A 12,870-nucleotide genomic window follows, 5' to 3' on the forward strand; every position below is an offset into this window, starting at 1 on the left:
TTATTTATTTATTTTTATTTATTTATTTATTATATTTCTATTCTGCCCTCCCCGCGAACGGGCTCAAGGCAGCTCAGAAACAGGGCAACCTGTGCCAGTATAAAACATTAAAAACAGAATAAAACAACATTCTTGACAATAATAAAGTTCTCAGTGATGTTACCCAGTAAGTCATATCAAGATGGTGACCTACAGGTATTGCCCTATAGATGTTATGCTTCAGTGGTACCAATCCATTGCAGTATTGTGGCTAGATCTTTATAATAGGCCATCCCAAATGTCCTATTGTTACCACAGGACAATTGGTGGTGGTGGTAGTGGCGGCTCCTAAGTGAACGCCTGGCGGAAGAGCTCCGTCTTGCAGGCCCTGAGGAACTGTGAGAGGTCCTGCAGGGCCCTGATCTCCTCCGGGAGCCCGTTCCACCAGGTAGGAGCCGCCACTGAAAGGGCCTTAGCCCTGGTTGCCGCAAGCCTGGCCTCCCTGGGGCCTGGAATCACTAATCGATGTTGGGCCCCGGACCGTAGTACTCTCTGGGGTATGTATGGGGAAAGACGGTCCCTTAGGTACATCGGACCCTGGCCATATAGGGCTTTAAAGGTAAGTACTAGCACCTTGAAGTGGACTCGGAAAGCTATCGGCAGCCAGTGCAGCGCTTTCAGCACAGGCTAGATGTGCTCCCATCTAGGGAGACCCATCAACAGCCTGGCCGCAGCATTCTGCACTAGCTGCAGCTTCTGAATCTGCGACAAAGGCACCCCCGTGTAGAGAGCGTTACAGTAGTCCAGTCTCCAGGTGACTGTCGCATGGATCACTGTAGCCAGGTCATCGCGGTCGAGGAAGGGGACCAACTGCCGGATCAGCCGAAGATGGTAAAAGGCCAAGCTGGCAGTGGCTGCCACCTGGGTCTCCATAGATAGGGAGGTATCCAGGAGCACTCCCAGACTCCTAACCTCTGGTGCTGGCACCAAAGGTGCCCCATCGAAGGTCGGGAGAGGGATTCCCACCCCCGAACCACTTCGACTCAGGCACAGGACCTCCATCTTCACTGAGTTTAGTTTCAGCCGGCTCAGTTGAAGCCAACCAGCCACGGCTTGCAATGCCCGGTTCAGATCTTCTGGGCTGGAGTCCGACTGGCCACCCAACATCAGATAGAGCTGGGTGTCATCTGCATATTGATGACACCCTAGCCCAAACCTCCAAGCAATCTGGACAAGGGGGCGCATATAGATGTTAAACAATATCGGGGAAAGCACAGCCCCCTGTGGTACACCGCATTCAAGCGGGTATCTTCAGGACTGTTGTTCCCCTACCGCCACCCTTTGTCCCCGACCCTGGAGAAAAGAGGCGAGCCATTGGAGGGCAAGTTCCTGTATCCCCACATCAGTTAGGTGAACAAAGGCATCCCATGGGCTCTCTCACACACTTTCCCCCTCTTGTACAGGTGTTCTTTTCCCCCTTCCCTTTCCTTTGCAGAGGAAACAATGGCTAGTTTTACCCCTGCACCCTCAATTGTTGTTGACAATAAATGTAGATCTGCCACTTGTGGTTTGAGCTACCTGTGGTTACCATTAATATCAGTACATACATAACACTAATCACAGAGAGGAGGAGAAGGGTAAAAGGAGGAGCGCGCAAACCCATAGGATGCTGTCAATCATCTCATGGTTGAGTAGTCACAGATAAGCACCAGTGCATAATGCCAAACAATTAATTAATCTGAGGTATTACATCTTACCTGCGCCATATTTCTGACCAATAATTCAAATTCATCACCAGAGGACTTCCCATTAATCTGAGGAGTGGTGGACCGTGCAGCTACTCCTGGCCCACTAGAAAGGTTGCCATTTTGCTGAGCTGACAGGTAGGAATCATTATGGAGTGAAGAACCCACAACAGTACTTTGATGGGGAAGCTGCAGGAGTTCACCAGACGAGGGTACCAAAGGTGCCATGTTTACCTAAAAATTGGGTGAAATGTTCTATTTTAGTTGAGAAGCAAAGAAGAACAAATCATCATCAACCACTCCAAACTGGGTGAAAACCGTGCAGATCACAGAATCACTGCATAACAAAATATAGTCCAGGGTCATGGCATGAGTATTAATTGTCCAGATGCAGCAAATTCCACAGGCATCATGCAGACAGGAGCTTCTGTCTGTAAAGGGCTTCCCTGTTCCCTTCAATATTAGAGGCAGTTCAGCCACAGGACAAGCAGAAACTGAAGTGCACACTTCTATTGGTCTGGCCTTTGTGAAATTACAAACACAAGCATCTTTGATGCCTCTCTGTTTACTTTTATACTTATTGGGGGGGGGAAACAAACTAATCAATTTGAAGTACTTTAAGTCCAACTGATTTCTATCAGAAACTTAAGCACATGCTTGAAAAAATTCCCAGTGAAATCAGAGAGTATTACAGTTACTTGACTTGGGCTGTACTGTATCCAGGACTAGTAACGTCACAAAAGTTGATCTCAGAAGCTACATATGAGTAAGAGGGAAAGGTTATTCCACAATAGCCTGGGAGTTCTTTTGGTCTCATTCTCCATCAGAGACAGGATATCAGGCAAAATGGCTTAATGTTCTCTTAAAGAGATTATTTTCCATTCCCAGAAAGGCAGCTCTTAAAGACAATGTTTCACTGGATTAACAAATCACAGCCCTTGAGGACAATTGAAGTAATGTCTCTCTTTTCCTTTAGGAAATAAAATAGCAGTCCACCTAACTCAAAGACAGGAATAGCTTTAGCAAAAAGAAACACCTCTTCCCACACCTCCAAAACCTAAAGGAAAAGGAGAGGCATTGAGCATCCTGGTATGACTTAAGAGGAATGAAAACAGAATCTTAAATTGCCTGAGTCTAGAGGATTGCAAAACTTGTAGGGTTTTGTAAAAGTGTAAGGTGGACTATGGCAGAATACTGATGTATTACTGACTACTAACCTGTCCATAGTAATTGATAGTGGCACTCCACTCTAACGATCTTTATTTTAAAGCTAATTAAAGAAATTGAGTTGCATGTTCAAAGGGGATTAGCTTAATGTAAAAAGACTATGTCAGACAAAGTGGCTTCTGGCTCCTACTCACAAATTACAGGGCACAGAAGAGGGAATAACACCAGCCCAAACAAAAAATGAGTTCAACAGTCTTATATACACACAAAAATGTGTCAGCACTGAATGCCCATAACGCATCTTTTTGGCAATGGCAAGTGACTGAAGACATGAAATGTGTAAAAAAGCATCATCTCATAGAGGATGCATCTCTGGATACATATGCATTCAGATGGTATATCTATAGGATTTTCCAGCATCTTATATGCATGCTACCACTGTTACTTGCTTCTGCAGCAACAGTGTAAGGAAGGTTGAGCAGAGATAGTGGACTTGTACAAGGTTATTCCATGAGCTCCATAAGCCATACAAGGATTTGAACCAGTCAATCATTTCTTGCTGTTCTCTTGCTGTGCTATTACTGTGCTCAGTAGCTTGAAAGGTGCAACAAGCAGAAACTGAACATGTACAGCTTCCCTCTGCTCAGAGATAGAGCATGAAGAGAGGTGATCTGCCAGTTAACTTATCAGTTAAACGCACATAGGCTTCCATCCCCCCCCCCAAAGCCTACTCCCAAATGGATTCTTTTCGGCCCCATTCACACAGACTCTCAGTGGCAACGGAGCTGCTTACATGTGATGCAATCCGTGTATGAACGTAAGAACCATGAGAGAAGAGTTAATCACCACTTGGCGAGGAGGGAGAGAAACGATGAAGGGGAAAGGGCCTTTGGCATTGCCCCCACCCACAGGGCTGCAGCATTTACCCACCTAATTCAGTAACATGGAAACACCATAGGCTGTGGTCTTACATAAATGACAGCAATGTACTTCATCAATGTTGCAACTCCCTTTCTGCAAGTCTGATTCAAATTGACAGGACTCTAGTCACTGACTTCAAACTACCTGAAAACATATCTTCAATACCATGATTTTTACCTACTATAATATTTCAGTTGTGTTACAGTAAACAAAAGTTGGCTTCCAAGAGCCAAAATTAACATGATGAAGACCACAGATCTTTGGTTGTCTGTGAAAGCTAAATAAGAGCAGCATACAGTCCCAGTTCAGATTTGAGCCATACAGAAAGGAAAGAGCTGGTTCCACTCTTCAATTTCCACATGCTCTGGAGTTAGGTTCACCCAGTCTTGCATTCTTAGCACATTCAAGATGGATTTTTAAAAACTGTCCGCCCATTTTAGGGCCACGCATACCTGTTTGTCTTTTAAACATGAAAGGAGATCTGTGATTTTAGGCCAATCTGTTTTGGTGCTGAGCCTTTCTAAGGAAAATGATGAGTGAACAATTGAAGTAGTCAGTGATAGGTTTCATAGTTGGGACTATCCTAGTGTGTTTCACTTTGACATGAAACATCCAAAGTAGTTTGAAGTTCACTGCCACATACCGAAGAGGCTTTTTGCAGTTATAAGGAGTATTTCTTTTCACTGCATATAAACTGTTCTGTTTTACACCAATAAAGCCACCATAAGTGTATCATGAGGTAGCTTTATAGGAATGTGATTATGTAAGTACTGTATAAACAGAATATTGCTTTGTTTTATAAATTGCTTTATGCTAATTTAGCACAATTGCTTTTCCCTTTACGGTATATAACATCTGTGATACTGGCATAATTTGGAAGGAAATGGAAAAAAAATCTGATGCCACAATATAGTATAAAATGTACATTGGTTACTACAGTTAAATTTATATTGCAATCAAATGCTACTTTCAGTTGATTGTTTGAAATGATACCTAATAAAAAAGCTACTTCAGTTGCATTTATGGCACGTCAGCATTTTAGGAAACAGAAATCAGCATCAGTACTTCTTCCTAAAACTCTTTGAATTCCTGCTTGTGTTCAAAAACAACACAAAGATACAAATACCTCCCCCCATGTAAAACAGGAATACTATCACCTCGCCTTTCCCAGTACTGTGACTGCCAGAAGCCACTCTAGAAACATTCATGTGTCAACCATCAAATAAAAACTGGAAACAGTTCTGAGTAGCAGCAGACCCCTTTGTTTTCCACGTCTGATGAGAGCTGATCACCATAGTGATCTCCCTAATATTCTCAACGACCTTCAAGTAGCCACTACAAGCCGTGCATGTTGCTGGTGCAGAGGATCTACATGATCATCTCTTTCAAGACACAGCGACCATATAGACACACCACCATACAGTAGCATTTCCATCAGCTCCCAAACAATAGCTGTATTATAAGGTTGCTTCAAAATTAAACAGAAGTCCAAAAACACTATACAGACTAACAAAATGTATGTTTGTGAGTCAGAGCTCATTTTATCAAGTGCAAGAATTGTACATCCATTCATTGGGTATATTTATAGTTACAAGCAACTTAAAGGCAATAGTGGGGAGATGTTACAAAGAGAGAACAGTTTGAAGCTACAACCACCAACAGTGATTGAGGAAATGCAAGTATTTATTCAAACCTTGGGGAGACATAATGTTGAACTCCTTGATGAATCCTAATTCAGCACTTTAACACTGGACTCTCCCTTTAAACGTCTTTTGTAAATAGTAACCCTTAGATCAGCAGCATCCAGTATGTCCTAGAAGCTTTAAATGTTTTCCCACCAATTTTTAAAAACTGTGCTTGTATTAATTTTCCTTGATGGATCTAACCCATGGTTCATGAAGGTAGAGGCAGATGTCCCTGTGGAAGAAGGATGATCTACCTGTGACTGGGTGGGAAGATACTATGATCTCTTTGTAATGGTCATTATCTTTATATTATAGTTGCTGGTATTCACATTTTACCCTTGGTTGAGATTTGGCATGACCCAAGTCAAATTGTGCCACGTCACGTTTAAATTGGGCCTCAGGGGAACTGCTGTTAAAAAGGTAACATGCATGCTTCTACAATTTAGAGTAGTTTCCAAAATGTCTTCCAACAAAACCAGCTGTCTAGAGTTTCCCTTTCAAATACAACATTCTTCATATTTTTGTTTAGCTCTTCACAAAAGAATTATGGGATAAACCCAAACATTTTCTCACAATAAAGTGTGCACTGGCTACAAATCAAGGGAAAGCAAAAGAAGTTAAATCTCAGCAAAATTCTGAATGTAGACACTACTAAAGAATAAAACGGTTAACAGAAACAATTAAAGAAGTTAAAACAGGAGTTGAAAGGGATGCATAAGAAAGCTGGCAAGGCCCTTACACTGCAGCCAGTACTTTTCCACCCTGTAAAAATCTATCTTCAAACTTGCAAGAAAAAATGTGAAGAATGTTGCCCAGCCAAGGAAAGGGATTTTTCTCATTAGCACTGCTTTGAGCTTTTCCTATGGAGGAAAGAGAAACAAGCACTGATAGAGGGAGGGTGGCTTGCCAGCACTGAGTGATTACTGCTTAAGTATTTAAATATTTTAAATTATTTAAAAAATCAAATTAAGACTTGAGAAGTTCACAACAACATAGTATTTTTTTTTTTTGCTCCCTTATCTTCAAATGCCGGGCTTTTGCCGTGGCATCAGAGTTAGAAAACAAACATCCAATAAAGAATGGCAATGCTCAGAGGAAGAATATGTGCTTGCTTTCAGTATGCTGACATGCAAATGAACGCTGAAGGCAGGGTACCACTTTCTTACTCTGAAAGAGAACATTGATTCTATTCCGCTTCATTCCAAGCTATTGGGATTTTTCTCCTATCTATCTTGCTTACTTTGCTGTTTAAAACTCTCAACATTAGCAACAAATTTATTTATTTTAATGAAAAAGCTTACATGGCACCTATCAACAGGCATCTCAGCACAGGTAATAAAACATGCAGAGCATCAATATGAAAGTGCGATGCTTTTTTAAAAAATAAAATGAAATTCAATGTACTAAATACAAAAGCTTTGATTTTTTCCCCCCAACCCTTAGGACTTAGACAACGGAACTCCATATCTACAGAAGAAATTGTTTCCTAACTAATGCCAAAATAAATATAAAAGAGCAGAAAGTAGATAGCATAGAAATGTAAATTGTAATAGCAAAAACAGGAGCTCGGAACAAAATAATTCTGTCTTCAGCTGATACGGAAAAAGTCATAGCCTCTAACACTACCCGTCCTCAGAATAGCAACAAAAGTGCTTTTAATGTTTGTACTTCTTGAAAAGGTGGTTAAAGGTCAAGATGTAAACTGCTGTTATACCAAGTATGCCTTAAATTTATTTACTTCAGTGTACCAGATTTAACCACATGTATAAGTCTGGTGATGATCACTGACAAATATATATGTATATTTTGTCTTTTAAAACATGCCCTATTAGACATGGCACATGCAGACACACATTTATTTATTTATTTGTGCATCACATGACTGATTGAAAAAGCCAGGCACATTAATATGCTTGCTAAAGCATACTGTCCTATTTCTTACAATAAATAAATTCCATTCAGTTTTCAGCAAATTCCTGCTAATGACTGGCGCCACACCCCCACTGAAAATGGTATTGTACCTCAGGAGCGTTTCACATGATGCATTCAGGCAGGACTGAATAATAGGGTTCATTTTTTTTCTTCCATAGTGGAAATGTTAACAAATGGACAGTACTCTCCTCATAATGTCAACACGAGTGTCTTCTCTAAAGTTCTGACTGTTAGACAAAGCTCACACAATGAATTAGTGACTGCCACCCAATACAAATAAAATGAAGCGCACGCAAAACCATTGTATGTTTGGCATGTCTGATGTTTGGGCACACTGAGCTTCAGGCACGCGCACATCTTCTGGAACAACACCAAACACCTATTCCCAGATCAGCTTCTCCACAAAATGAGATATAGTGAAAAGTGTGGCTTAAGCACCTGCACCATTCTGTGATGTGGTCTGACTAAACAAAGGCCTCTCCATTCACCAAGGACTAGTAAGGGGAAGAGTCTTTTCCAAACCTTTGCAGAGGAAACAAATGGCAGTGGAGTGATGGGAAAAACTGGTAGAACATTTTTGTATTTCCACTATCAAGTGGCCCAAACATGCTGGTTCAGCCAAGGTACTACGGTTCATATTTCAGAATCCAAACCATGGTCTGAGATTCCATAAAATCAGTTGGGTTGCTTGTCTCATTTTTACTTATTTTTTATCTAGATATAATGGTCTACTGTCCTGAGGGCATAACTATATATTTTCCTGAGTATACCCTGCTGGACCACAGACGTGTTCTGGGAGCTCTATGCTTTCCAGAATTATGGGAGCCCAATTTGGTTCAGGACCATGGTGCACATGAAGAAGAGACTAGGACCTTACTCTACACCATTTACAACACTTGAAACACTCCAAGGATGTGGCTATTTGTCCCTTTGAATGCTGCATATAGCTAAGTGTCAATTCCCCCACTGGACAAATAGCAACTCACCTGGGCTGTTTCAGGAAAAAATCACAGAAAGAAGTTCTAGACCTCTACTGCCTATGGGCCATGGTACCAGTCCAAATAAAAACTCCATGCACATGTCAGTGATCAAACTAGGACATGTACTTGAGAAAAATATACAGCTAGAATTATTGGCATAGGGACAAATTCATTACTTTCCAAATGGCAAGATTTGCTGCCACCATCATAAAGGATAAAAAGATGACGGGGCATGCTGACCAAAGTATGTCTGAACCATGACTTCTCCACTCTTGGTCATGTGTCATTTGTAATTTGTCACTGGACTAACCTTTCTTAATATTAGACCAATTCTTTATTATTTTATTATTTTTCAAATGTTACCCTTGTTGAACATTTCCATTTTACTTTGCATTGTTGCTATGGCTTTTTTTTTTTTGCTAATGCAATAAAGACTGATTGATTGACTGACATATAGCTAGACCCCAAGTCAGAGCTATAGCTATGATTTTTTAATTCAGACATCATGTCAAACCGTGGTTAGCAAAAGTATTATTTGAAAGCCAACTGCAAACCATAATTTCTGAATACAGCTTGTTGGTCAAATGAAAACCATGGTGAATTCAGCTATTATGGTTTATCATGAATTAAGCTTCCTTAAACCATGATTTTGGCATGTTACAACTGAACCATGATGGTTTCCCAATTATCTTTTTACCCTATGGCAATAAATATGTTTGCATTGTACTCCTGAGGGAGGAAGCTTTCAGAACTCACTGGCCACAGAGTTCTGACTCCAAACCATCTAAAAATTATTGAGCTCATAGAGCCATCTGTGCCTACAGCACTTCTTTCAAAAGTACTAAATACTACAACTTTTTGTAGTTGTTTGTAATGTGTTATGGGATAAGTCCTCCAGAGCTCTGGAGAAAGTTTTTATTTAAAGAATAATTCTTTATTGCATGCATTGAAAATTAACATTAACATGACAAGTATTCACACCAGCCAACACTTTGCCACTGGAAACACAGTAAATAGTCATATTTAGACTAAGTGTAGCTCTATTTTAAAATGTGTATTGTAAGCTAATTATTGAGCTTGGCAAAAATAAATACAGCACTAGAAAGATATCCTAACTTGAATAGTATGCTTAGGCTGTAATACACAGGTTATTAACTAGGATCAAAACCCTTAGAGAAATCTGTACATATATCATTTCCCAAAAAAGCAAAATTTACTGAATTCAAATGAAATACTAAATTCAAATGAAATGTTGGAATACGGCTTTCATATAGAGCAATGCTGCTTAGTATCCATTTTGTCTGCTTAAGATGACACAGAAAGTTATCAGATGAAAGTGTTTACAAGGTCTTATCAGCATTTACTTTGTCCCAGAGATGCTGCTGTCCTACCTGATCTCTTGGCTGTGGAAGTGAAGCCTGAAGGTTCAGGATCTGATTGAATAAAGGACTTTTCAGCACTGATTTCAGTAAACCCAATTTTTCCTCATTTGCTGTATCACCTCGTTCCCGCAATTTTGCTTGTAGGCGTTCCACTGCCTGGAGAGCCCTATTGGTATCTGTAAGAACATGCATTTTACTTACTGTCCCGTTTTCATATGTATATATGCTCCAAGACATGACCAGTTACTTGAACTTTCTCTCCATCATACTGTTTGAACAACAAGTCAGGTATCCATTATACAAATATACACAACTCTAAAGGACACAACTTATGCTTTGGCCCTTTGGCTTTCTATTAGATATTATTATTTTCCTGTCTGCCCACTCCCAAACTCTGGTATTTTTCCTACTTTGCTGCTTTACTATCTACTGTGGTTCCTGATTTGTACCAGTAAGGCAGACTTCACCTTATCGTATTCACTGTTTGGTTGCCTGTTTTAAACCATTTCCATAGCAGAGACTATGCTCAATCATCAATCTTGTCTGGACAGCCAGACATTTTTACTGAGTATCAACTACTGTCTCCCTTGGCCTTTCAACACAGAGGTTACATGGACCTGATTCTTCTACGTCCATTCCCGATCTTGCAAAGGACAACAGCCCATTGCTTTTATATGGCAGTCCAGATTTCGTTGCTCTCCAAACTTATTCTGATCTGCAAGTAATATATGTTGAACCATTCACTAGAGTAAAGTCCATATTGTTCCCACCCACTTTTTCTTGCAAAGAAAACAGTAATAAAGTGAAGCCACCATAAGACAGGGCAGAAGAAGAGGAAGAAGAAGAGAGAAGAAGAGATTGGATTTATACCCCACCCTTCACTACCCAAAGGTGTCTCAGAGCGGCTTACAAACTCCTTTCCCTTCCCCTCCCCACAACAGACACCTTGTGAGGTAGGTGGGGCTGAGAGAGCTCTGAAAGAAACTGCTCTTTTTAAAGAACAGCTCTTATCAGAACTACGGCTTGCCCAAGGTCATCCAGCCAGCTACAAGTGGAGGAGTGGGGAATCAAACCCAGTTCGCCCAGATTAGAGTCTGCGCACTTAACCACTACACCAAACTGAGACATACCAGTAAAAATCAGTCCATATATAGTGAAGCATAGGAAACATTGGTTCGGATCCCACTGGAAATCTCCAGACAGAAAGATTTCCATCCACTAGGGATGCAAAGTCGCCCCTGGCCACCAGCTGGGAATGAGGGGGCAGGGTTGCCAGATCTAGGTTGGGAAACTCCTGGAGATTTAGGGATGGAGCCTGGGGGGGAGAAGAACCTCAGTGGGGAACAATGCCAGAGAATCCACCCTCCAAAGCATCCATTTTCTTCAGGGGAACTGATTTCTATCGTCCGGAGATGAGCTGTAATTCCAGGGGATTCCCAGGTCCCACCTGGAGGCTGGCATCCCTACAATCAATGGAGTGCGATTTTGCCTTTTCACACCTGTTGCATCCCCAAATGCTCCCCAAAATGTTGCTTTGGGGGTACCTCCACAAACAGCATGATGGGGGAGTTGGAGGTCTACTGCAGGAGTGGGGAACTGGCAGAAATCACCCCTGTTGCACATGCAGAAATAACTGGCAGGGTCTAACCTTTTATTTAAATGACTGAGAAATCATAATTCATAGGTATATCTAAGTTGTAAGTATAAATAATAAAAACTTAAGACAATGCTACATACAATTCAATGTTCACTTAATTTTACAGCATTTTCAAATTAGCTGTAGAAATGCAATTAAGTAACTATGAAATCTGTATTACTGGATTTCATTCAATGAATTGTTTACTAATGATTCTCATGCCTCTCTTTATTTTGAATTAAAAAATAAGGCAATGCAGTTCGGCACAGCTCTTTAAAATGAAAAATCGAATTTACTTTAAATATGCAAACATATATTTTAGTTTCAAGTCTTACCTATTGTTTCCAGCATGGCTTCTACTTGTTCAGTTTCCACTTCACCAAATGGCTGTCAATACAAGGTCTTTCTAGAATAAAAACAGGGGGGGGGATTTTAGGAACTAAATCCTAAAAACATGAACTGAAAACCAATGATTACTCTGTCCAAGTTGCATTCAAAGCTAACATTTCTAGCAAAATCTAATTCAGTTATACTTCATGCACTTCTTTGCATATACAAATGTGAACTATACCAAACTAATCCCAAACACTTGTGCTGTTTTCATGGCATGGCATGTCACTGTAGCACTACATTTTGAGAGATCATTTTGAGAGAGCACCCCGTTGCAAGTTCTATCCTGGCACAGAAAGATGTAACAACGGCTTATTTTTCCTTTACTAGACATCAGGCAATGTGATACTATAATTGCCATTTCCAGTTTACCAAAACAGGGGGCATGGGCATAACGGGAAGTGGACTGTAGTGGAGCCTCTTCGCAAAGAAGAGCCGATAATAAAATCCTAGATGTTAAGTATTTCACAGTTCTGTTTCCTAGTCTGTACCATTCCAGCTATTTTATAAAAAAGAAAAAAGTTCTGAAAACTATCCTCCAACAACTATTCTCTAACAGCTTTTGTGTCTAAGAGTGTCCAACCAGAAGCTTCTGTATGTTTCATTAACAGACATTGTATTGTTTAACTTTTACATGGTCTATTTTAGATAAAAATGATCACACTTAAACCCTCAGACTACCGAACACACATTGCCAAAGACAGAAAGTACACTAACTGACCTTACCTTGTAGCTACTATCACAGTGATGATGTTATCAAAGGTTTGCTGGAATTAACATTAATATCCAGGCCCATGCATTCATTAGATAGTTTAGATATTAGATATTATGTGAAGCAACCTTCTGTGATAACAGAAGAGAGGAAGTGCATTGTGTATAAGTGCCACATTGCCTATGTTATACTGATCTCACCAAATGACACATATGTTTGCAGAAGAATAAGTCATACTATCTCTTATGCATAGACAAATTGTCTTATCCACAGACATACTAATTTTCCCTCCCACCCAACATACATACTTCCCTGCTTTCTCCTAGATTAGCAAAAACTGG

General features: G+C 40.5%; 1 protein-coding gene across 1 annotated transcript in view; it reads right to left on the bottom strand.

Annotated features, from left to right (window-relative positions):
- Positions 1-11,795, bottom strand: part of MPDZ (multiple PDZ domain protein) — a 113,289-nt gene extending 101,494 nt beyond the window's left edge. The window contains exons 1-3 of the mRNA XM_015413485.1: positions 11,763-11,795; positions 9,801-9,967; positions 1,737-1,958 (exon numbers count right to left, since the gene is read on the bottom strand). Coding sequence (XP_015268971.1) covers positions 1,737-1,958; positions 9,801-9,967; positions 11,763-11,778 — 405 coding nt within the window. The 5' untranslated portion in view covers positions 11,779-11,795. The remainder of the gene's footprint in view (positions 1-1,736; positions 1,959-9,800; positions 9,968-11,762) is intronic.
- Positions 11,796-12,870: the final 1,075 nt, after the last annotated feature.

The sequence above is a fragment of the Gekko japonicus genome, unplaced genomic scaffold (genome assembly GCF_001447785.1).
Source record: "Gekko japonicus isolate JY-2015 unplaced genomic scaffold, Gekko_japonicus_V1.1 scaffold155, whole genome shotgun sequence".
NCBI classification, from domain to species: domain Eukaryota; kingdom Metazoa; phylum Chordata; class Lepidosauria; order Squamata; family Gekkonidae; genus Gekko; species Gekko japonicus.